Below are 22007 nucleotides of genomic sequence, written 5' to 3'. Positions count from 1 at the left end.
ACACTTTTTTCCCTTGGTTCTCAGGAGGTTAATATAAACTCCATCTTAGTTAAAATCCTGTATTGTGGCGTTGTTTGATGACTTACTTCCGACAGTGAAACATGGGCTGTTTTGTCAAAAACTGGGCTGCAACTAACAATTATTTTCATCATGGACAGATCTGTTGTTTATTTTTTCTTTAATCCATTAATAGTTGTTTTGTACATAAAATGCCAGAAAATGGTGAAAAATGTCAATCAGTGTTTCTTAAAGCCCAAGATGACGTCTTCAAATGTCCCAAAGATATTCAGCTTTTCTGTCATAGACGACTAAACAAACACCCAGAAAATATTCACATTTTTAAGAAGCTTAAATCAGAGAATTTGGATATTGTGTATTAAAAAATGGCTCAAAATGATTGACTGATTTATTAAAACTAATGAATACTTAACTTTTAAATCAACATGGTCAATTTATGCACTTTACAAAGAAAAAACGAATTAAAATATAATAAATCTAAAAAAAATTGCGCTTAAAATTTGTTTTTTATTGATGTATTTTTATTAATTTACCTGTGAAAACTGAAATTAATTCTTATTATTGTGATCATTCTTATCATGATATTATTGTGTTTTGGTGATGAATATTTTTAAAAATTAAGCCAGGCGAAATATGTTTTAAAAAGCAAGTTAAAATGCATAAATATGTGTTAAAAAATTGTTCAAAAGTTCAGTGTTTATATTTCATGCAAATGAGCATAGTTTGTTTGTTTTGCACAGGATCCCACACGTATAATCAGCCTTACAATCTAACTTGGTTAGCAGCATATATGTCAATCATTGCTTTTCCTTGTTTTCATTGCTATGTCCTAAAACAAACAGCCAACCAAAGTCCAGTGTCAGGTAAAGGGGAGGGGCTTAGCCGTAACCTGCAGGTCCGAGGGTTCGGAGTGAAGGAGGAGCCATTTTTGTCATGGTGGAGTAGCTAAACATTGACGTGGCGAGAGGTATAATGTTCAAGACTTCGGGGTTGACGACCATTTATCCTATGGTTTTGGACTTGTGTGCTGTACAGGAGGTAAATATGAGCTTGTGTGTTGTTTTCTGTACTGTGACTAAATGTTGTGGTGTAAGAATGCATTGTATTGCTTAGCGCTATTTGCCGCTAGCATTTAGCATAATAGCTTCTAGCGTTGCTGTCATACTGTTAGCTTTGCATTTGAAGCAGTTGGATGAAACAAGCTATTGCTATATCGACATGAAATAGTGGATGGACTTGTTGTTTAGCCTATTTATTTGATTCAGGAGATGGACATTTGGACTGTGAGAGAGAGGAAGACTCTTTCGGACCACTGTTAGCTGCTTTTCCCTGCCGCTGCTGGTGCGGACTGTCGTTGCTGTGTTTTCGTCTCTGGACCGCCGAGCTGTGTTTTCGTCTGTGCTCCGTCAGCCGCCCATTCCCCTCATCTACATCACTGCATATTCCAAGGGATTCGTGAGTACTGAAATTTCGCGTGCCTTTTATTTTATGGCCTGTATTTACAAGTGAAGCGGCCAGTACAGTTTTTAGGCCTCAACGCTCCCCAGCACGTCGGGCCTGCAACGTTTTATTTGTTTTCATTTTGGGTTTGAGTGTGTGTGTGAGTGTGAGTGTGGGCCCAGAGTGACTTGGTGATTGTTTGTGTGTTAAAATTGATAAGCATTTGTGATGTTAGAGTCCAATGAGAAGTGTTAAAGAAAGAAAGATTTAAAAGATACCTGAAGTAACAAGGCAAACTGATATTTTGTTTATTAATATTTGGTGAAATTTTATTTTTATAAGTGAATCAAATTCATTTTATTTTTGCACCCAAAGTTTGGGATTTTTGTATTTGAACTATACTTCTGGTGTAATTCATCTTATTTATTGCATTTGGGTTGTTTGGTAAAAGCCATTTACAAAGGGTGAATTGAATTAATATACCAGGAAAAGAACTTAAGGAGGCACCGCCATTGTTTTAGCTTCATAATAGGAGGACAAAAGTTGTAAAAAATCCAAATAGCTTACAAGTACAAAAAATAGCGCCAATTAATTTGAAACAGAACCCAGGCCCCGCCCATAGTACTATTACACAGATCAGGACACATAATAATATAGCTACATGGGGCGGGTGTTACATAAAGAACTTTGAATTGATTTTATATGATACTGAGCTTAACAACAGTCTTTAACTTTAACTTAATTAATTACAGTATTATGAGATAAGATACTCCTTTATTAGTCCCACAACAGGGAAATGTACAGTGTTAAAGCAGCAAAGTGGATGACGAGGACCTTATAAACAGGGGAAATATAAAAATATGAACACTGTGTACAATATAAGGAGACTCAGCAGCTGAATTCCCACCATTGCATAGAGAGAATATTCATATTGCACATAAAAAGATGATAATAATACACCTGATTATTGCACATTAATTAAAAATGAAGTTAATTAAACGTTAGATTAATTGAGTGAAATATTGCACAGTATGAAGTAACATGAAGATAGGTACTAATATTGGACAATTGTCAGTATGTGTGTGTGTATAAAACTCCTGGTGGGGATCTTAAAGACACACTTACCACACAGGCCTGTGTAACAGAGTAGGTGAGCAGGACGAGGAAGACACACAGCACTGTTCTGATCTGGATGGTGAGGCAGCCCGGTTGGCACTAAAACCGCATGAAAAGAGGAGGGGAGGTGGAAAATAGACCAAGTCAGTCGATGAAGCACCTGTTTATCTACCTCAGTAGCATTTTGGACACATCATTAGCCAGCAGTGGAAATGAAACGAGCGCATTTTGTGGCGTGGCTCATTATGTGCAGGCCTATTAGAGGAGACGCTTCAAGGATGCAATGATAGTTCAATGTAGCATGATGGCACGGTGTCATACAGAGGGTGTGAACGTAAATAGAAGTCGTTGCGGTCACTCCAACCTGTCTGACAAATATGTAACAGTCAGTATCGAAAACTCTGAAAGAACCAGAAGAAAGAAAGAAAGAAAAAAGAAAAGAAAGAAAATGCTGCACACTCTCGATCACTTGTTCTCAGTTTATTTTGGTCCTCAGACCTTCATACAGGTCAGAGAATGGTCCAGGAAAAGTTCTCAGATTCATCAACTTAAATCAGCATGATACCAAATAAACATTTTTTTTTACTTACTTTTACAAAATGCTGCATAGTTCATTGAATATGTTAATTTTAAAATCTTAAATCATGTATTGATCACGTTCTGATCTAACAATTTATTACTCTTGAATGAGAAATCTGTAATATATTTCCTGTCATAAAAAAAAAAAAAATGACCATAAGTGATCTAAGGCTGCAACTAATGATTATTTTAAGCATTGACTAATTTGCTGATTATTTTCTCGATTAATCAGTTGTTTGGACATTTAAATTGTTAGGAAATGGTGAACGATGTCAATCAAATGTCTTGTTTTGTCCACAGCCCAAAGATATTCAGCTAACTGTCATAAAGTAGTGAAGAAACCAGACAATATTCTCATTTAAGAACTTTAACTTTTTTCCCTTGAAAAATGACTCAACCCCAATCGATTATCAGAATAGTGCTGAATTTAATAATCGATAATCGTTGCAGTTCTAATGTCACCAAAGATCAAGGAAACGTTAAGTTGAAATACTCCCTTCTCTGACATGAACGCTGCAGTCATGGTGTCCTGTAAAATGTCTATTCTGGGTTTTAGTTTGCCTGTTTCATGTTAATTAGAGTTCAAATTAATGCTGAATGTTCACTAAATGAGTTTTTGTCTGTTTACGAGTGGTAACAAATCATTAATAATCTTTTAGATGGAGTAGATGTTTATAAAAGTTAAATTGAGCAAAATGTTAATGCAGTTTGGCAGGCACTGAACTCCAGCTCCAGATTGGGTATTTTCAGAGCAGTGCTTTTGTTTTCAGGATAAAGTTTAAGGCTTAACTTTAACTTGTATAATTTATTCATTTAAATATCATATAATAAATATAACATCTACAAGTAAGTTACATATTTTATTAAACTGATGTGTATATGGGGGTTTAAAAATGGCGGTTGCTGGTGCTGCATTGGCTCATATGTTGACCAATCATCATGCACGTATGTCACTCAAAGTTCCTCTTGTGCTTGAAGAGTACCCACTCTGAGGCAGGAGCAGGTTCCTCAAAACTGCATTCTAAGAACTATGAAGTTCCTGCGGTGTGGAATCAGTTAAAAAAACTGTGTGGTCTGAAAGCACCTCTGGTCAATTCATGATTTATAACAGTAAATATATTACAGATTTCTCCTTTAATTTGTTTTCTGTCTGGTGCAGCAGCCACCTGATACTCTGTTTTGCCACTCAGCTGTGTTGGCATCATGCGAAAGAGTGTCATCTATGCACACACTCTGTACAGAGGAGTCATGTTTCTGAGCAGAGTCCTGCAGAAGGAGGTGTGGGCGTCCTACCTGAACACTGGTGAGATGCAGATACATGACACAGGCCACGTGGAAACACACACACAGCACCAGCAGCAGCAGCACCAGCATCCCCCTGAGAGAGGAGAGACCACAGTGAGAAGGGCTTCCCCAGTTTCCCACCGACTGCAGTAAAAACACCTTCTCTTTAATTGTCTCACTACACCCCGGCAAGATCGATCCAATTACGTTACACGAATGGACAAGCTGCACATGTGGAAGAGCGTGTGTATGTGTGTGTACGTACTGTGGGATCATTAGCAAATAGATAAGGCCAAACAGGGCAGCGAGGATCAGAGAGAGAACCACCGCACTGATGAAATGGTCGTCATACACCTGGTGATACTGAGAGAGGACAAAACAGAGAGGAAATGTCAACATTCGTCATCCATCCGTCCTTTCAGATGTTTATCTGGGTCTGGTAGGAACCGCTAAGATATCGTTTTCCATGGAGAATCCTTAACCTTACGCCAAATACACAGGTGTCACATTGTGTGATACCATTATTTTCAATGCAGATGCTGGTTGTGCTGTGGTGATGCTTCTCCGGGCTGCAGCAAATGTGCATGGGGGTATTTGGAAGACAGTTGCATGGTTGTTCAAGGATGTGTCCTTTTGTTTTTTTTAAGGATTTTAGTGATTAATCTTTTGATGTGTTTTCCATTTTGAACCCAACTACAATCAGGAGTTGGATCAAACAATCAGTCTCTCTGACGCTCAGGTCCACAAACATTACCCTACGCTGGCCATGGTGCCCCCCGCTAAAGAGTATGATACATTTTGTTTAACCAGAAACAGCTGTTTTATTGTTCTTGCCACAACACCCTCATCGTCAGCGTCATTCAGACAGAAACAAAATAAAAGCGCAGGTGATGTCAGACAGCAGCTACAGCCTCGAGTGAGAAGCTTCGCTGATGCCCTGGTTTTATAACTATTGGAGGACAGACTCTTTTACTTTCTCTGACTGTATGTAAATATGTTGTTTTAACATCATGGATGATGTGATGATATTCTGATTGGTCAACATCAAGTGTAATGCTAAGAATTATGGTTTAAATGATGTATTTTGATTTGCATTAAGAGAAATCTGAGAAGCTTTAATATATAAAATGGATGCTCACTACGACTATGCTGTGCAATTAAAAAATGTAATATTTTGTCAACTCTGCCAAGTGGAAAATCTGATAGAGTCTACCTTTTAATAAAAAATTCAATCACTTGAAGATTGACCCGTTACAAGTTTTAATAGGCAAGAGTTTGATCGCCAGCAGAATTGAAGGGTATAAATTAAAATGCCCTCCCATTTCTCAAGGATGAGTAAAAAATGGAATAAATGAACATGAACTAGTTCCTTTTTTGGGACTGTGAGAGTTTTCAGTTTCACACAAACTATGCAAGCTTGTTGGTTTTGGGTGTCCTCACTTAGAATCCCTCCACAGACTTCTGATCGACCTGAAATGGCCCCTTCCACTGTGTAAAAACAGTCGACCATCTGAGCCCCTGCCCGTCTCCCTCAGGGCGAGCTTAGACGTTCCTCAAAGGAAGTTAATTTCACCTGCCTGCACCCATGATCTCATCCCTCTGGTTGCTCCTGGAACAGAGGTGATATCTGGAGTGTAGATGGAGCTTCACTTTCAGCCTCAGAATCAAGCATAACCCACCTGATGTTCTCACGCTCCACATCAGCCTTGTGAGCGAGACCTGGAGACACTCAAGTCCTTCATTTAACTCACGTATGAGGAGCAGCTGACCAACAACTCACTAAATGCTTCATCTTTTAATGCTGAAAAGGATCACAGTGTCTGAGAATAAATGACTCGGAGCTGATGTCAGCTGCCAGCCTGACACACAGTATGGCTAACATTAGCAGAGCTAGCAGCAGCGGCAGCTCTGCTTGCAGGTTAATGTCGTGTCTGTGCTGAATGTGGTCACAAGTTGCTCCAGTCGAGTGGTTATATACCAGTTAACTCTGTAACAGTCTGGATTCAACGTCATTTCAATTGTCTGTATGAAAACACTTTCAAACTGCGCTGGTTTTACGAGCTGTCATCTGTCCAACTTTGCTGATAAAAACATCCGGGGTTGTGTTGGCCATCGGGGCAATCATGCTGGGTGAGAGGGGCTGCAGTCTAATGGTGTTGCAGACCTGACTTGTGGCGGCCAGCTGCATACCACCTTAGAGCCTTGATTCTCAAACTGTGGTATGTGAACCACTGGTGGTACGCAAGTTGCCTCTAGTGGTACGCTGAGCAATGTCAAACATATTTTTTTAAAAACGATATTTGCTTTAAAACATATAATGCTATCAAAACACTGCAAAATTTCAAATGAAAATACATAAAATGTCAGACCACTGAAATGCAATTTAAGATAAGTTCTATCTTCACGCTGTGTCTGTTTAAATATCAGCCTAATAGCGAGTGGAGACTGAAAACGGACGGTACAAAAACACCACAATTATGGCTCCAAACATAAATAAGTATAAAGACAAGTGCAGACCAGGACGAGAATATTTCAAGCAGCCATGTTGGAAATAAAGTGGACAACAGTGAAGTCGGCACATGTGCCATTGGTTATTTAAGCTCAATATTTTTTGAGGTGACACGTGGTGTAAAATGTTTGAGGAACACTGCCTTAGAGGCAACAGTTAACTGCCATCGTACAGGAATAAAACTTTAATAAATAGTTTGGGTGGAGAGTGGCGATGTTTAATCGACTTATCGTTCACATCCTTACTCAGGACCATAACTCCTGACAGTAAACTGAATATCTTTTGGACAAAACAGGACATTTGAAGACATCATCTTGGACTTCTGGAAACACTCAACATTTTTCACCATTTTATGGACCAAACAACTAATAGACAGATTAATCGACGATGAAAATAAAAGTTAGTTGCAGCTCAGACCTCACTACACGGCATTTCTTCACGAGATAAAAGCTTTTTTTGAGTGAATGGCATTAGATGAATCTAAATTATTCAGGTTAACTCATGTTGAAAGAGCTGCATATGAAACATTCACTGCTAAAAGAATAGTTTATCAGAGCTCTGATGTGCAGTTAGATCTGAACTTGTGGATTAACAGCTGTGTCCTGAACTCTACAAGCATCTTATGAGAGAAATCATTTTTACTGCGACTGTGTGGGAGTAAATAAACACTTTATACTCATTTGTGTCCTCATTTTTCTGCTGATGGCATTTTCCTGACTTCTAAAATATGTTAATAACAATTAACTATTTGAGAAAAAAAAGAAACTTCTGCTACTAGTTTTGGTGTCTAGATTGCACTCAGACAAAGACACTGACACAGATACTCACAAACACACACACACACACACACACACACACACACACACACACACACACAGTCCCTGTTCTGTGTCTCCTTTATGGCTCTACCCACGCACACACAGGAGAAAGATATCACGTGTGGCGCTCAGACGTTCCCAAATCATTATCTGCACCCCCTCCTGAGAGGGTGGGTGGATTCCTCATAGACACACACACACACATGCACACACATACAGACATCACAGACAACAGGCGTGGGAGAGAGGGAGAAAGGGGAGAAGGAGAATTAGAGACTGTGTAGGGTGTGTATGTGACGGGGGGAGGTGCAGTCACGAAGCATGTTACCTTGTGTGTAATGAGGAAAATATATATTTGTTGCATTTTGTGTCATATATTTTGTGTCAATATAAACAAACTTCTTGAGAATCATGTCTTACAAAAACGAAAAGGACATTAAAATTGATTAATATCAACACCCTCACTCCATTATTTTGTTGAAAATTAAATCTTTAAGGATTTGTAATCATAAAATTTTGAGTCCCTTCAGGAAGTTGCAATGTTGCAATCATGCAAATTCAATTCAATCCCTGTTAATTCTGCACAATCTTGCAATTTTTTTCACAAATTTGACCAATCATTGTAACTTATTGCAAAAATAATTACAGAGTAAAAATCAAAACATTCTCAAAATATGGTTTTGTCCCCAAATTATAGGCCTCTCTGCAGATGTTCTCTGTGTGTGTGTGTGTGTGTGTGTGTGTGTGTCCTCACCCGGCGCTCCCTGTCTCTGCTCCTGTAGAACAGGGTGATGTAGTTGAGGTCTGATGTCTCGGACTCGGTCTGCCGCGCTTCGATGAGTCGCCCGATGTAGCGGTTGACTCGTGTTCCTGGCGAGTGCTGCACGGCGGTGGCTGAGAAGGACGTCCGGTTCCTCAGCTTCTCCGACGCTGTCCGCAGGGCCCGCCGCTGTCAGACAAGACAACAAGACAACACAATCAGTCTCTGCAGAGGGCAGCCCGTCGGACGTGTTCTCAGTTCTCCAGACGTGCTGTGGCATACTGATGCAGAGTTTTGTGAGGTCAGCAGTTTACACTAGAAGTTTGTCGCGTCCTTCTACCAAACTGGTGCAAACTGCTGTCCAACAACCAGTGAGTTCAGTGCAAGGAGGCTAGAATGTGCAAGCTGTCTCCACAATCTGCAGATTATTCCAAATTAGTAAACTGCTGTCATGGTTTGGGGTTTTCCTGTTTTATTTTGAAGCCTTTTCTTATGTTTCTTTGTCTGTTTTCCCATCCTTTTGATTTCTGATTTGCTTCACCTGCCCAAAGTTAACCCTTTGTGTATTTAGTCAGAGTTTGGTGCCTCTTTCAGTTGTCAGGTCATGTGTTCCTTTAAGAAAGTAAACTCAAAGTTGGTGCTCAGTTAGCTCAGTTACCTGCTAAAGTAGCTAATGCTCAGCAATGTTTAGCATTATTAGCTTGTTACAATGCTAAAATTGGGCCGTTATAATGTTACACACAAGGATGGACTTTTAAAGCAGATTAAATCACAGTTTAACTTTAAATTATGTTGCATCAAACTTTTATACTAACTTAAAATGAAGAAAGATTCAATTTAAACCTTAGTTTAGTTTTTAGTCTAACACAGGACAAAATTTAGGGACAGACTCAACCCAATTCAGTTTTAAGATGCGTCTCTTCTTACTTTCACTTCAGTTGACATGTAAATAAAAGAGTCTGTCAGTTGCAGCCAGGCAGTCTATCTTTTTTTCCTCACAGTGGTGTTACCTGTTTTCTAACTTTATATTATTTGGCCATATTGCTTAATTAATTCAGCCAACTGTTTTTTTCTCCCTTTCTGAGCCATTATGGGAGGGCTAACTAGACTAACTTTTTAGCTAGCTAGTAAAGAATGTAATATTTTGTTAAAAATTTACATTTGTGGATGTCCAGATGTTGAAGGTCAGTTGAAGCATTGCTTCAGTTGACCTTCAACATCTGGACAGCCACATGAAAAGAGCAGAAATTTCCTTTAAGCACTACAGAATGAAGTTTGAGGCAGCAGTTGATCAGAAAATTCAGGCAGATTCCTCTGTGTTGTGAATGTAATTGCACGTTTTACAGTAATTGCTTTTTGGGTTTTACGGAGTTTGTGTTGGTCCTTTGGGTTCATCCTGCGGAGATGCTTTTCATGAAGCTCATTTGTCACAATGCCACAAACTAGTGTAATAAGACTTGAATTGAAAATAACCAGAATTATCCCAAAAATATCATTAGTTACTCTCTCAGAATAAAAATATCACATGATATTCTACGGGGGCATCCTGCAAGACTTTTTCTGTATCATACAGCATGTTATTATACAGTATGTGTTTTATCTGTCACAAAGCAAACACATAACGCTCTTATTTATAGCTAAAGTCTGTTTAATTAACGGGGTTGTCAGTTCTCTCTGCTGCAGCACAGTGTCATAAAAAGCAGGACTTAACACGTTTCTGCAAAAGAAAATTAAAAACAGTCGATCTCTCAATCATTCAGTCTCACTGGAAGTGACATAAAGATCGTAATATAAATCCGCTCCTATGCTACACTGCAGCCATTTTAAGTGATGTCATCTCATTTTCATGTTTTCAAAGGGACAGTTTGGATTTTTGGGAGTGATTTTGTATGAGGCACTTATCCATAGTCAGTGTGTTACTGGTGTTTGTTGTTGGTTGCTCGTTTAAAGCTGCCTCTGTCTGTTTATTCAGTGGTTCCCAAGTGAAGCAAAGTTAATTGAATATGGTTTGTGGAGGGAAAATACACAAACAAGTAGACATGCAGGGATTTATTGATTATTAATGGACTATTAAATCAATCACCAACTATTTTGACAATTGAAAAACTGTTTTGAGTCTTTTTTTTTTAAAGAAAAAGTATTCTTTAATTTCAGCTCCTTGAATGAGAATATTTTCTGTTTTTTGTGTTGTGGACAAAACAGACATTTTTCACCATTCTCTGACACCAAACAACTAATTGATTAAAGGAAAACAGTGTTGCAGAATCTCCAAAACAAATGAAGAGAATGGTGACCAGTTTTCAAACAGAAAAAAAAACAAGTGAAATAAAAACATAAAATGCCTGTGTACTGCTCGTCTGCTGTGATCCAAATCTTCCAAAGCCTGGACATTTGTAGGAGTGTAATCTTATGCATTGCTTGTATTTGAATAAAAATGTGATGTTACTCTAAAATGATACCAAATCAATCTTAAACCCCTGCCAGGATTTGCAGTTTACAATTCTTAGACAAAGGATTTTGGATGGGCTTGTAGAAATTGAAGCATTTTATTAGCAGATTGAACTTGCCCACATGTTGTGCGTCACACGGCTGCACAGTTTTTGGCTCCCGCGGTTTATTTTGACACCATGAGCACCTACATTCACTGGAGAGTGGCAGTCCTGACTACTATAATTTGCAGTGTCATAATTCCATTATAAAATTCCTCTGTGTCACAATGCTAGGATTTTGGCTACTTGGATAATCGTGTAACAATGTGGCTAATGCTATTAGAGGAGATGATACCAGGCTGTGGGTGATTACCAGCAGTCATAATGCAACCTCATCGGAATCATGAAGTACTAATGCCTGGACGAGCTCACACAGTCGGGCGGATTACAGCTAGCAGGCTATTTCTGACTGTGACGCCACGACATACAACCACCAAACACCGACTGACCTCAGAGCGAACCTGCAGCCCTGCGACTGACTCACTGCTGCGGTTTAAAAGCAACAAAAAAACACACGGATGAGCTCAAATTAATGTTACATCAACATATGCAGCTTGTGCACATGCATCATCAGAAGTTGTTCATAATATCTATTCCACTGGCTTACATTTCAACAAGTAGTTGTAATACACTGTACTGTAGTACTTATGATGCTAGAAATCCAGATTACAGTGGTACTGTGTGTGTGTGTGTGTGTGTGTGTGTGTGTGTGTGTGTGTGTGTGTGTGTGTGTGTGTGGCAGATTAGGAATCCAAGCAGGATTTCACTCCATCACAAATGCACATACAAACCCATTAAAAGATTTTTTCTTACTACGTAACTCAGAAATACTCGTCGTCTGTACAGTAGTGAGACACACATGCGAGCAAACCATGGAGCTCGACTGATCGGGGATTTTGAGGCCGATAATTTTTAGAGGAGAAAGGTTCACTGATCACTGATATGGTGGCCGATATAGCTGGAAACAAGACATTTTCTGTGAGTGCTGTTAAATAAATTCTGTGTTCATGATACACTGATAAACAATTCAACTGGGGAAATTTCAGGAAATGAATATGTTAATAAATAAATAAATAATTTGATGTAAGTCACTTTGTCTCATGCCAGTTTTCATTCAAGTTATGTTCACGTCTGAAGCTCAAACAATGGTAAAGAAGGGACTTTAAGAAACTTTAAGGACTTTCAAAGGACTTTTCATAGACTTTAAAACTCTTTTCATGACAAGTGGCCTACTTGATATGTATTGAACTATATTCTTTTGTTTCATCTCGGCCCTGAGTGTCGTTTTGTCTTCACTTTAATTTTCATGTCATGTGCTGTTTCTGTTTCAAAGAATTGACCTGTGTCTGTGTTGTTCTGAAGAGACCTACTTTTTCTGTGTGGATTGTGCAGCGATTTTGAACTGATGTGACTCTGCAGAGGTACTCAGAAGGCTGCTTTCTTAAACAAATAACATTATTAAAGAATATTTCAAGCAAGGTTCAACATTCATGTTTTGTTTTTCGTAGAGATGCGCCGATTTCAATTTTATTAGCCGATTCCCATTTTCAGTCTTTCTAAGAACTAATCGGACACAAATCTAACCGACATGCATTGTGCAGCGATCACCGCTGATCGATTCTACGCAGGCCTGGCTCATCTCGAACGCACCTATTGACGGGCACAGAATGGGATATGTGACGCTGAAAACCGGCCGGCTCAGGTCTCTGGCCGGTCGATCGGTGCATCTCTAGTTTTTCGCTTTTGCTTCAGTTTGTGGCATTTTAATTATCACCAAAGTCGGAACAAAAACCCACAGTGAGGCATCCTTTCATTACTGTGGTCCACGTCTGTGGAACAGCCTGAAGACCTGAGAGATGCAGAGTGTGTTGATATTTTTAAAAACAAACTGGAGACCTACCTTTTTAGCGTGACCTTTAATTGATCTTTATCTATTTATTCATTGTGTACTTATTTATACATCTTTATCTGTTTTCCTAGCTGGAATGTTATTTTAATTTATCCACATTATTATTATTGTTGTTGCTGAGTTACTTATTGATTGATTTTAATATGTTTTCTATTTTGAGTTTTTATCCTGCCTCTAGTGTTTCCTTCTGTGTTTGTATGAAAAGTTCAATATAAATAAAGTCTGATTGATTGATTGATTGATTGACTTGCATGGTCAGGCAAGTGGATCAGACATGTACTTGCCTGAAGTCAGCTTTTACTTGCCGCTGCACAAACTGGCTTATTTATTAACGGTTATCAAGTGAAAACAAGGAGTTAACTGACATGTTTAATCAGGACTGCAACGTCTATAACATGTTTTGCATGAGAAATAATAATAATGATAAGCTACAGATAGCTGTACTGACGTAACATTTACGCACCTTGTCGTCATCCTCGCAGGTCATGACGTTGGAGAAGGGGATCTCAGCCTTGAACATCTTCCTGCAGTGCATCAGCTGCACCAGCAGGTAGCACACGGTCTTGAACTTCATCCTCTTGGCTGGTTTGATGTCGGACAGAATAAGGCCTGGAAAGATCTGGAAACAAGGACAAAGATCATGAGTAGAACAGAACTAGAGGTACAGAAAACACTCCTGATAATTATCTCCTTACAAACTGTAACTGAAGCACATCAAAAATCCAATAGTAAATACATTGACCTTTGTCTAATACAGCCAACAAATCAGGCCAAATCAGACTAAAATTAAATAAATTCAATGTGCTTGGAAGTATTTATTTAATGCTGTTGTTATTTTGGGATAGCACAGCTCCTTTGCTTGTGATAATAGGTTCATTTATCTCATTATGTCGAGAAAACAAAAGACAGATTTCTTGAGATAGCAAGATAATTTATCATGAGAAACCAGTCTGTTGTTTTCTCAAAATAACAAGATATTTTCACAACAAATCAAATTTATTATCTCTACATAATGGACCTAATAACCCAATAAAATTATACAATCAGATTTAGCAATCAGGAAATACTAGAGGATCAATTAATTGGATCATCCGTTGTATTGTGTCCTGCTGTACCACAAATCCCAGTTGAATTGCATGTAGACGTAACCAGAGAAATCCTTGCATCCGTCTATTGTGTTGTCATTGCGTTACGGTGTTTGCGCTTTTTATTCTCGCAAATTTACTGCTTAAAAATTTCAGATTTCTTTTTCGTACACTTATATTCAAGGAACAGTCCACTCCAAAAACAAAAACACACATTTTCCTTCTACCTGTAGTGCGATTCACCCATCCAAATAGTTTTTGCATGAGTTGCAGAAAGAAAATAGTTCCTGCATGAAACTGCTGACAACAAGGTCTGTGGATTATCTTGAGTAACTGAGTCATGATTTTTGGAAAGAGACACAGGTGTTGAATTTTTCAAATGTATTTCTTGGTAAAAAGGCAGGTGCCATCTCACCTTACAGCTGATATTTCCAAAACTCTGCAACTCCTGCTAAAAAACTCTAGATGGATAAATGACACTACAGGACTGGGCAAAAATATATACTTTTGATTTTGATGGGATGAACTGGTCCTTTAATAATTAATTCATAATTGATTATTCACTGGACAGAACACAAACTTCTGCATAGTCGATATCTCCAAAACTCTGCAACTCACACCAAAACTAGATGGAGAAATGGCACAACAGGTAAGAGGGAAAATGTGTGTTCTTGATTTTGGGGTGGACTGTCCCTTTAAATTTAATTTAAATTACTGCCATCCCTCAGCTCCATAATATTTTTAACCTACAGTGGCCCTGAAACACTGTTGTACTCTATTGTGCTTTAACTTATGTTTGAATTGTTTGGCCTCTTGTATTGGCTGACATGTTAGCATGTGTAAGCTTATGTTTAGCATGCTAACTATGTTAGCATTAACTGACAGGAATTCAGTAATATGATTTAGAGGAAATCGACCCTCTGCTGTTTTAGTCTTCTTTATTTGTCCTGGTTTCTTGAATAAAAAGCACCTGAGAAAAACTTGCATTATCCAGTTAATGATGAGGAAAAAAGAAAAACATGACATCTGTTTTTTTTTTGGAGGATTGTTCTCATTCATGGAAATTACGTAAGCTTGAGATTGGGGATTTTTATAGTACACTGAGTGTGCAACCTGGATATATCAAGTGTTTGTGTGTGTGTGAGCTTTTAGCTACGGATTTAAAACACACACTCAGCTGTGGTTCACGTGCAGTTGGCGTGAGATAGTGATACTGGCCATGAATATGCCAGCTTAACACATGGTCCGCCTGCCTCTCTGCATCAGAGGATTAACTGCTGTAACGCTGATAGATGTGTCACCTCTGGAGACGAACGCCGGAGAGACAAAGGGACAGAACATTTTTTTTTAAAACGAGAGAGAAAAGATTCTGACGTACTTTGCGTCTGTGTGATGGCACGATGAAATACGTCTCTATGTGATGTTTCTGAAGGAAGGCGTGTCTCTCGTGGCCGAAGCCTGGCTCCACCTCGTAGTCCCCGTTCAGACACTCCAGGGTGGTCCTTGTGATGTGCACCTTGCTGAGAGCACAAGCAGAGCAGAGGACGCCAGGCAGTTAGTGATAAAAGTCTGCCGCTAAGGTCTCAAATCATTATCCCCCTCATTATTTTTATCGGCCTAATACCCCCTCTGCTCGCTCAAAATTCTTCACAGCAAAGAAATTTTCATCCTAACGACTCGTTTAATCTGGTAACGAGTTCTAAAATCTTATTACTTCACTTGAAACAAGACCAAATTGAGCCAAGGAGGTGACCTCATTTCACTGCTTCTTAAATGCAAATCAGCGTGTCACTGTATGTGAGTTTTTTTGAATGAAGTGACACTAATTTAACTTTAGTGTTCTGCCTTATTTTAAGCTGCTGTTACTGTCCTTTTTTTTTTTTTTTTTTTTTTTAGAAAATCCATGAAACTGCATCAAAGAGAAATAATTTAATCCCACTAACGTTTTCAGACTGAGTGTGAGATAAGGTGACTTCTTAAATGATATTTTATTTCATGTAATATTAATAACAAATCGCATGAAAAGACTGAAACCGGCATTGAATTAATGCTACTAACAAGTATTGACTGTGCAGCCGGAGTCTCATACAGCTGATATCCAAGTACAAGTAAATACAAGTACTGTTATATTTCTAAAATATTACTCAATTACAAGTAAAAGTACTGGTGTTTAATGTATTATCTGTAGCAGGCGTTCAATCAAAAGGGTTTCTTTTTTTTTTTTTTTTTCCAAATCTTTAGTCTGAATCTCTCCCAACTCCTTCTGCTCAGACAGTCACACAATTGAAAATCACACAATTGATTAATCATTAAAGGGGTAGTTCACTCAAAAAATGAAAGTTTAGTCATTATCTACTCACCCTCATGCTGGCTGGTGGTTGGGTTTAGGTTTTTTTAGTCCACCAAACTCTGCTGCAGTTTTACAGGAAAACAGTGTTGCAGAATCTCACAAACAATGGAAGTGAATGGTGACTGGTTTTCAAACACAAAAAAACGATTGAATAAAAACATAAAATGCCTCCATACTGCTTGTCTGGTGTAATCTAAGTCTCTTAAAATCCTGACATGCTGTTTGCACACTGTCACACCACGCACACCCAGTTCAGACAGCGTGCATGTGAATGTGGCTCCAAACTGAGGATCTACAGTGAAGATTCAGGATAAAAACATGTAAACAACATTTTTAGTCAACTTGGCATGTTAGGGCTTTAGGAGACTTAGATTACCCCAGATGAGCAGTATGGAGGCATTTTATATTTTCGTTTTTTGTTTGAAAACTGGACACCATTCACTTCCATTGTTTGTCAGATTCTGCAACACTGTTAAAAAACTAAACCCCGCTCAGCATCAGTGAGTAGATAATGACTGAATTTTTATTTTTGAGTGAACTATCCCTTTGAGAACACTTGATGTTGTTCCACTTCAGCACATAAAGCCCTAAATGCACTAAAACATCTGCTTTTCTACAGTTTGATAACAATTAAAATATACTTTTATTTTTACTTTTAATTCCAAAATAGCAAACTACAGGTTACCTAATCGAATTGAAGTAATTAGTCTAACTGCAAGTACACTCAGTTATGCTACATTTTAATAAACTTCACATATTTTTTATTTTCTACCACAGAATGTAACAGAAAATCCACATTCTGTGCAAAAATAGCTTCTGACATTCAGTCAAAACTGCAGTGAGGCTTCAGCCAAATCAAGTGCACTGCTAACATCTGATACACTGTTGTTCTTTTTTAGACCAATTGAGTTACAAAAATCCAATAACAGCGTCTACCAGGCTCTATAAACTTCACTTGCTGCATTTATCATCATGAAGAAATGCACCATGTGTCAGGCAAATGCAAAGTTATTGCTCTTTTATGTGCTTTTTATGGGAGCTCATTAGATTCTGTCTTATATATCTCATAATTACGTAAAAAGATCTCATGGTTGCAAGATATCTCATGATAAGAAAACTCATGATAACCACATTTAACTCTTATTATAATTAAAGGATCTGTATCTGTCCATAATTATCTGTATCTATAATTAAGAAAACTGTCTTATAATTATGAGATACAGATCTCATAACCGTTAGATAAAGATCTGCTTATTATTAGACCTTTTCTCCTGAGAGATGCTGTATCATCATATGGCTTTCAAGATAATACTTGTCAGCTGTTTTTGTCTTTTGCAGTGTATTTGTTGCATCTAAAGCTGCAATGATTAATCAATTATGAGTCAATTATTAGAGGGACAGTTCACCCCAAAATCAAAAATACAGATTCTTCCTCTGGCCTGTCGTGCTGTTTATCCATCAAATTTTTTAGTTTTTGAGTTGCAGAATTATAGAGGATGTCTAGCTTCTCTCCAATAAAATGGGAGCAAATGTATACTCAAGGCAACAAAATGCATTTCAAACATTCTAAACCAGTGTCTCTTCCCAAAAATCACGACCCAAGATAATCCACGGACCTTGTTGTGATTAGTTTCATGTAGGAACTGCTTTCTTTCTGCAGTAGAACGCAAAAGTATTTCCAAAATGAAAGTGCTCACAACAAGGTCTGTGGATTATCTTGTGTAACCAGGTAATGACTTTTGGAAAGAGACACTGGTTTTTCATTTTGTAGCTTTTGGTGCTTTGAGCACATCGAGCCGAGTGTCATTTAGTCCCATTATATCTGAGAGAAGTCAGACATCTCTACAGCTGATATCTACAAAATTTAACTCAATCTGGATCGATAAACAGAAAAAATATGTATTTTTGATTTGGGGGTGAACTGTCCATTTAAATTAATGGCCACCTACTTTGATAATCATTTAAAGAAAAAAAAGTGAATTCTCAGATACTTAAATGTGAATATTTTCTGGTTTCTTTACTCCTCTCTGACAGTAAACTGAATATCTTTGAGTTGAGGACAAAACAAGATATTTGAGGTCATCAACTTGGGCTTTGGGAAACACTGATCAACATCTTTTTAACCTTTTCTTTTGTTTGTATGTTTGTATGTTTGTTTGTTTGTAGACAAAACAAATTGATTGATTGATAATACATCAGCTTCATCTTTTATAATTATGGAAGCCGATTTCTGCCACTGAAAGAAAAAATATCCACATGGTAAATCATAATTATGAGATTAAAAAAAAGTCAGAATGGCATAAAAAGTCAAAATTATGAGACAAAGTCATAATAATGAGCTAAAAAGTAATAATTTCAAGTTTTTATCTGATAATTATGACTTAACATGGGAATATTTTTGGTTTCAGTGGCTTCCATATATAATGGACATTTGACAAGTCTAGAAAAACACATTTGCAGCAAGAATACATTTCCCCATTGGTTACTACTGTGATTGGATGCGCACATCATAAGGTTATATCTGTCTCTGTTGCTGGGATACTGTATGTATGAGTGTACGTGTGTGTGTGTGTGTGTGTGTGTGTGTGTGTGTGTGTGTGTGTGTGTGTGTGTGTGTGTGTGTTGTGTTGTGTTTGTACTGTGAGCGCTCAGAGTCCAGTTTCAGTGGGTGTAACAGTCAGCACTGACCCAGGCAGCCCTCCGGCCTCCATCACATTTGCCAGTGTGACATCGTTTGACCAGACGTCATACTGCCATTTCCTGAGGCCCAGCACGCCGCACAGCACCCGTCCTGTGTGCAGACCGACACGCATGTTCAGATCCACCTCTGTCGCCTCCACCACCGACCTGCAGGGGGGATACAAGGTTAATCTGTATATCAATAAACCAAGAAAACTTCACGGTTTAACAACAATGGTCACTCCAGATGTTTTATAGCACCCACAATGCATTGTACTCATGCATTTGGTGCATTTTGCATCCAGGTTCATGTGGCAGTTATGTACCAAAGCCCAACTTGAAAATTTAAAGGTATAATCTGCAACATTTGTCTAATTTAAACGCCGTATTGGCACATATGACATAATCCTTCTCAATCATTACTAATGAACCACGTTTCACCAACTCAGAATGTTAATACTTGATGTCCAGATGCGTCGACCAGCTGCTGACTCTACCTTTAACTAAAAAATGTCATGCAGCAGTTAGAAATTAGTTGACTATTGCGCAGTTCAGCTTGTGTGATTTCTTTATTCCTAACATTATTGTAATCACATAAAAAAAATTCCAGCTTTGCAAGATATCATAAACCAGTAGCAATAAGAGCTATCATAATCATGATACAGAAATTTCTAAATCAGAAACTGATGCAGCTAATTGCCAAGTGCCAACGGATTACAGTTATCTACAGAAGATGCCTTCACTTCCAGGTGAAGAGTTTTCAATTGAAAAGACATTAACAAAGCAACATGGTCACCAGTGGAAAGACGCTCAGAATTGGTTAAAAAATTTCACCTTTTTTAGTCAGAGAGGCAGATCAGATCCAATGTAAAGAACTCTAATTCATCGTCAGAATACAAACAATCTGGAGGGCGTGCATGCCTTTGTCTGTGTTCAGTTGTGTGTATATTTATGCGTTTATGTGTGTGTGTGTGCAAAGCAGCTTCACTTCCTGGTGTTGTGGTTCAGAACAGATAAAGCAGGACTTTTCCAAAGCCTCTGCTCGCCGCTAAATCACTACACAAAGCTCATCGTCACCAGCGAAAGGTCAGACACTTCAGATGATGTTTGTGTGTATGTTTACAGGGTGGCGGAAAAGAAAATGTGGTCTGCCCGTCAGGCTGAAGGAGGGATGTCGCACACACACGCACACACAGAGGGAAGAGTGTGTATGGCAGCACCTGTCCTCTGAGATAAAGGAGTCCTACAGCAGCATCCATCCACTCACACAGAGCAGCAGGGAGAGGGAACATGACAGGCAGGTTCTCACACAAGAAAATGAGGTACAGGCTCTCTATGTGTGTGTGTACATATACACACACACACATATATATATGTATACACATATTTGCTTGTGTGTGTGTATGTTTGCAAAATTCCCACAAGTTGAATTTGTCTCAGTTTGCAAAACTGTTCCAACATTTCTTTGTTGTGTCCAAACAAAACAAAGTAGTCTTTCTTGCTCTTTAACTTAATCTACTCCTGTATCATGTGTGGCTCCTGACTGCGTTTTGCTTTAATGTTGAGTACTTAAACTTAAACTTAAATGTCAATACGTTCTTAGTCTGACTCACCAGATGCACACTGCTAATTTAAGTTCTGCCATTGGTAACTTGCTCTCAAAAGGCATCACGGCATCCGCTATCTATGTTTTTAAAGTCCCCGGTAAACAAGAACAACCTATAAGCAATATAAGCAAGCTAACAGCTGTTATTTGCATTGATGAAGTCATTTTAATGCCAGAGCTCGCCTCTTGACACGCAAATGTTCCACCAAAACAAATTACCCCTCAACAATATTTTGCTGCAGCAGCATCGCTGCATGCTGTGTTAGTGCCGGCCAAACTGTTTGTGATTGGTTTAAAGAAATGCAAAAAGGGCAGTGTGTTTTTTCCCCTATAGCAGAATGTGTGTGTCAGATCAAAGTGCAGCTTGTTCCAAAATAAAGATTCTTAAGGTATCATTAAGTAACAGAATTTTGATTCTGCTTATCGATTCCCACGCTATTTTCACCTTCACCTTTTCATTCTTCTTCTGACAGACTGAAAACAGCTGATCAGTCATGTAAATTAAATAGTCACTACATCAGAACTTATTTGGAAAAAGTGTTTTGCACCGTCAGTGACGCACTGCCACCCAGTTCACCCCAGTGTACTGTGGAGCCTGCAGGGCAGGTGTCGCCTATATTGCTTGCTTGTGCTTGTTGTTGTCACTGACAGGCTCAGATTGTTGTTCGAAGTGTCTGACAACATTATGGAAAGGATCGCTACAGTGAGAGACCTTCTTTTAAAGAGTAGGATACATTTTGTTTAAATAGGAACAGCTGTTTTATCGCTCTCACCAAACTAACCAGACTCCCTTTGAAAAACATCATCGTCAGCTTCATTCAGACTCAACAGAAACTAAATAAAACTCAACAAAACCATCATGGTTCATCTTTCCACTGTTCCAACAATCACCAACTCTCGGTTTGGTCAAAACAAACTGTTCATTTATGGTGTGAAGTAGCACGGATCGTGCAGGGTAGGTCGCAGTGGACAGCGGCTGCTCCATGGTGCGGTGGGATTTTATAATTGAGTTATAGGATGACACAGTTTTACTTTACAACTGTTTGAAAACTGATGCTTTCATATCACAGATGATGAAGAAAGACATGAGTCTCACTGGTAAAAAATATTCACGTAGGCTGTTGTAGGAATTAATTGCAGTGCACTTAAATGAAAAAAAATTGTTGAATCGTCAAATATTCTTATTGAGCGGCCAAATCTGATTTGACTGAAAAACGGGACCAAATTTGCATTGAATACCGGCGTTTATTAAATACACTATGCATCAAAGTTGGTGAAATTTGTGGCAGTACTGCTGAAAGAACTGTGACACAAAAAAAAATCAAAATGGCGACCATCTGTTTCTATCAGTTCTTCTACTTTCGG

The 22007-nt window shown here is 38.4% G+C and overlaps 1 protein-coding gene and 1 long non-coding RNA gene across 2 annotated transcripts in view; one reads left to right on the top strand and one right to left on the bottom strand.

The window, feature by feature from the left end:
• Positions 1-22007, bottom strand: part of LOC146324218 (adenylate cyclase type 1-like) — a 63813-nt gene that overhangs the window by 18981 nt on the left and 22825 nt on the right. The window contains exons 6-12 of the mRNA XM_084723513.1: positions 19046-19204; positions 15386-15527; positions 13386-13541; positions 8519-8713; positions 4703-4800; positions 4447-4531; positions 2584-2673 (exon numbers count right to left, since the gene is read on the bottom strand). Coding sequence (XP_084579639.1) covers positions 2584-2673; positions 4447-4531; positions 4703-4800; positions 8519-8713; positions 13386-13541; positions 15386-15527; positions 19046-19204 — 925 coding nt within the window. The remainder of the gene's footprint in view (positions 1-2583; positions 2674-4446; positions 4532-4702; positions 4801-8518; positions 8714-13385; positions 13542-15385; positions 15528-19045; positions 19205-22007) is intronic.
• LOC146324219 (uncharacterized) lies at positions 1364-20420 on the top strand. Its single transcript, XR_014771220.1, has 3 exons — positions 1364-1473; positions 13405-13583; positions 20162-20420. It is a non-coding gene; the product is annotated as an uncharacterized LOC146324219 (long non-coding RNA).

Source organism: Lutjanus erythropterus, chromosome 7 (genome assembly GCF_056507025.1).
Source record: "Lutjanus erythropterus isolate fLutEry1 chromosome 7, fLutEry1.hap2, whole genome shotgun sequence".
Taxonomy (NCBI): Eukaryota; Metazoa; Chordata; class Actinopteri; order Lutjaniformes; family Lutjanidae; genus Lutjanus; species Lutjanus erythropterus.
Note: the sequence above shows the minus strand (reverse complement) of the source record. Positions and strands in the feature narration are given on the sequence as shown.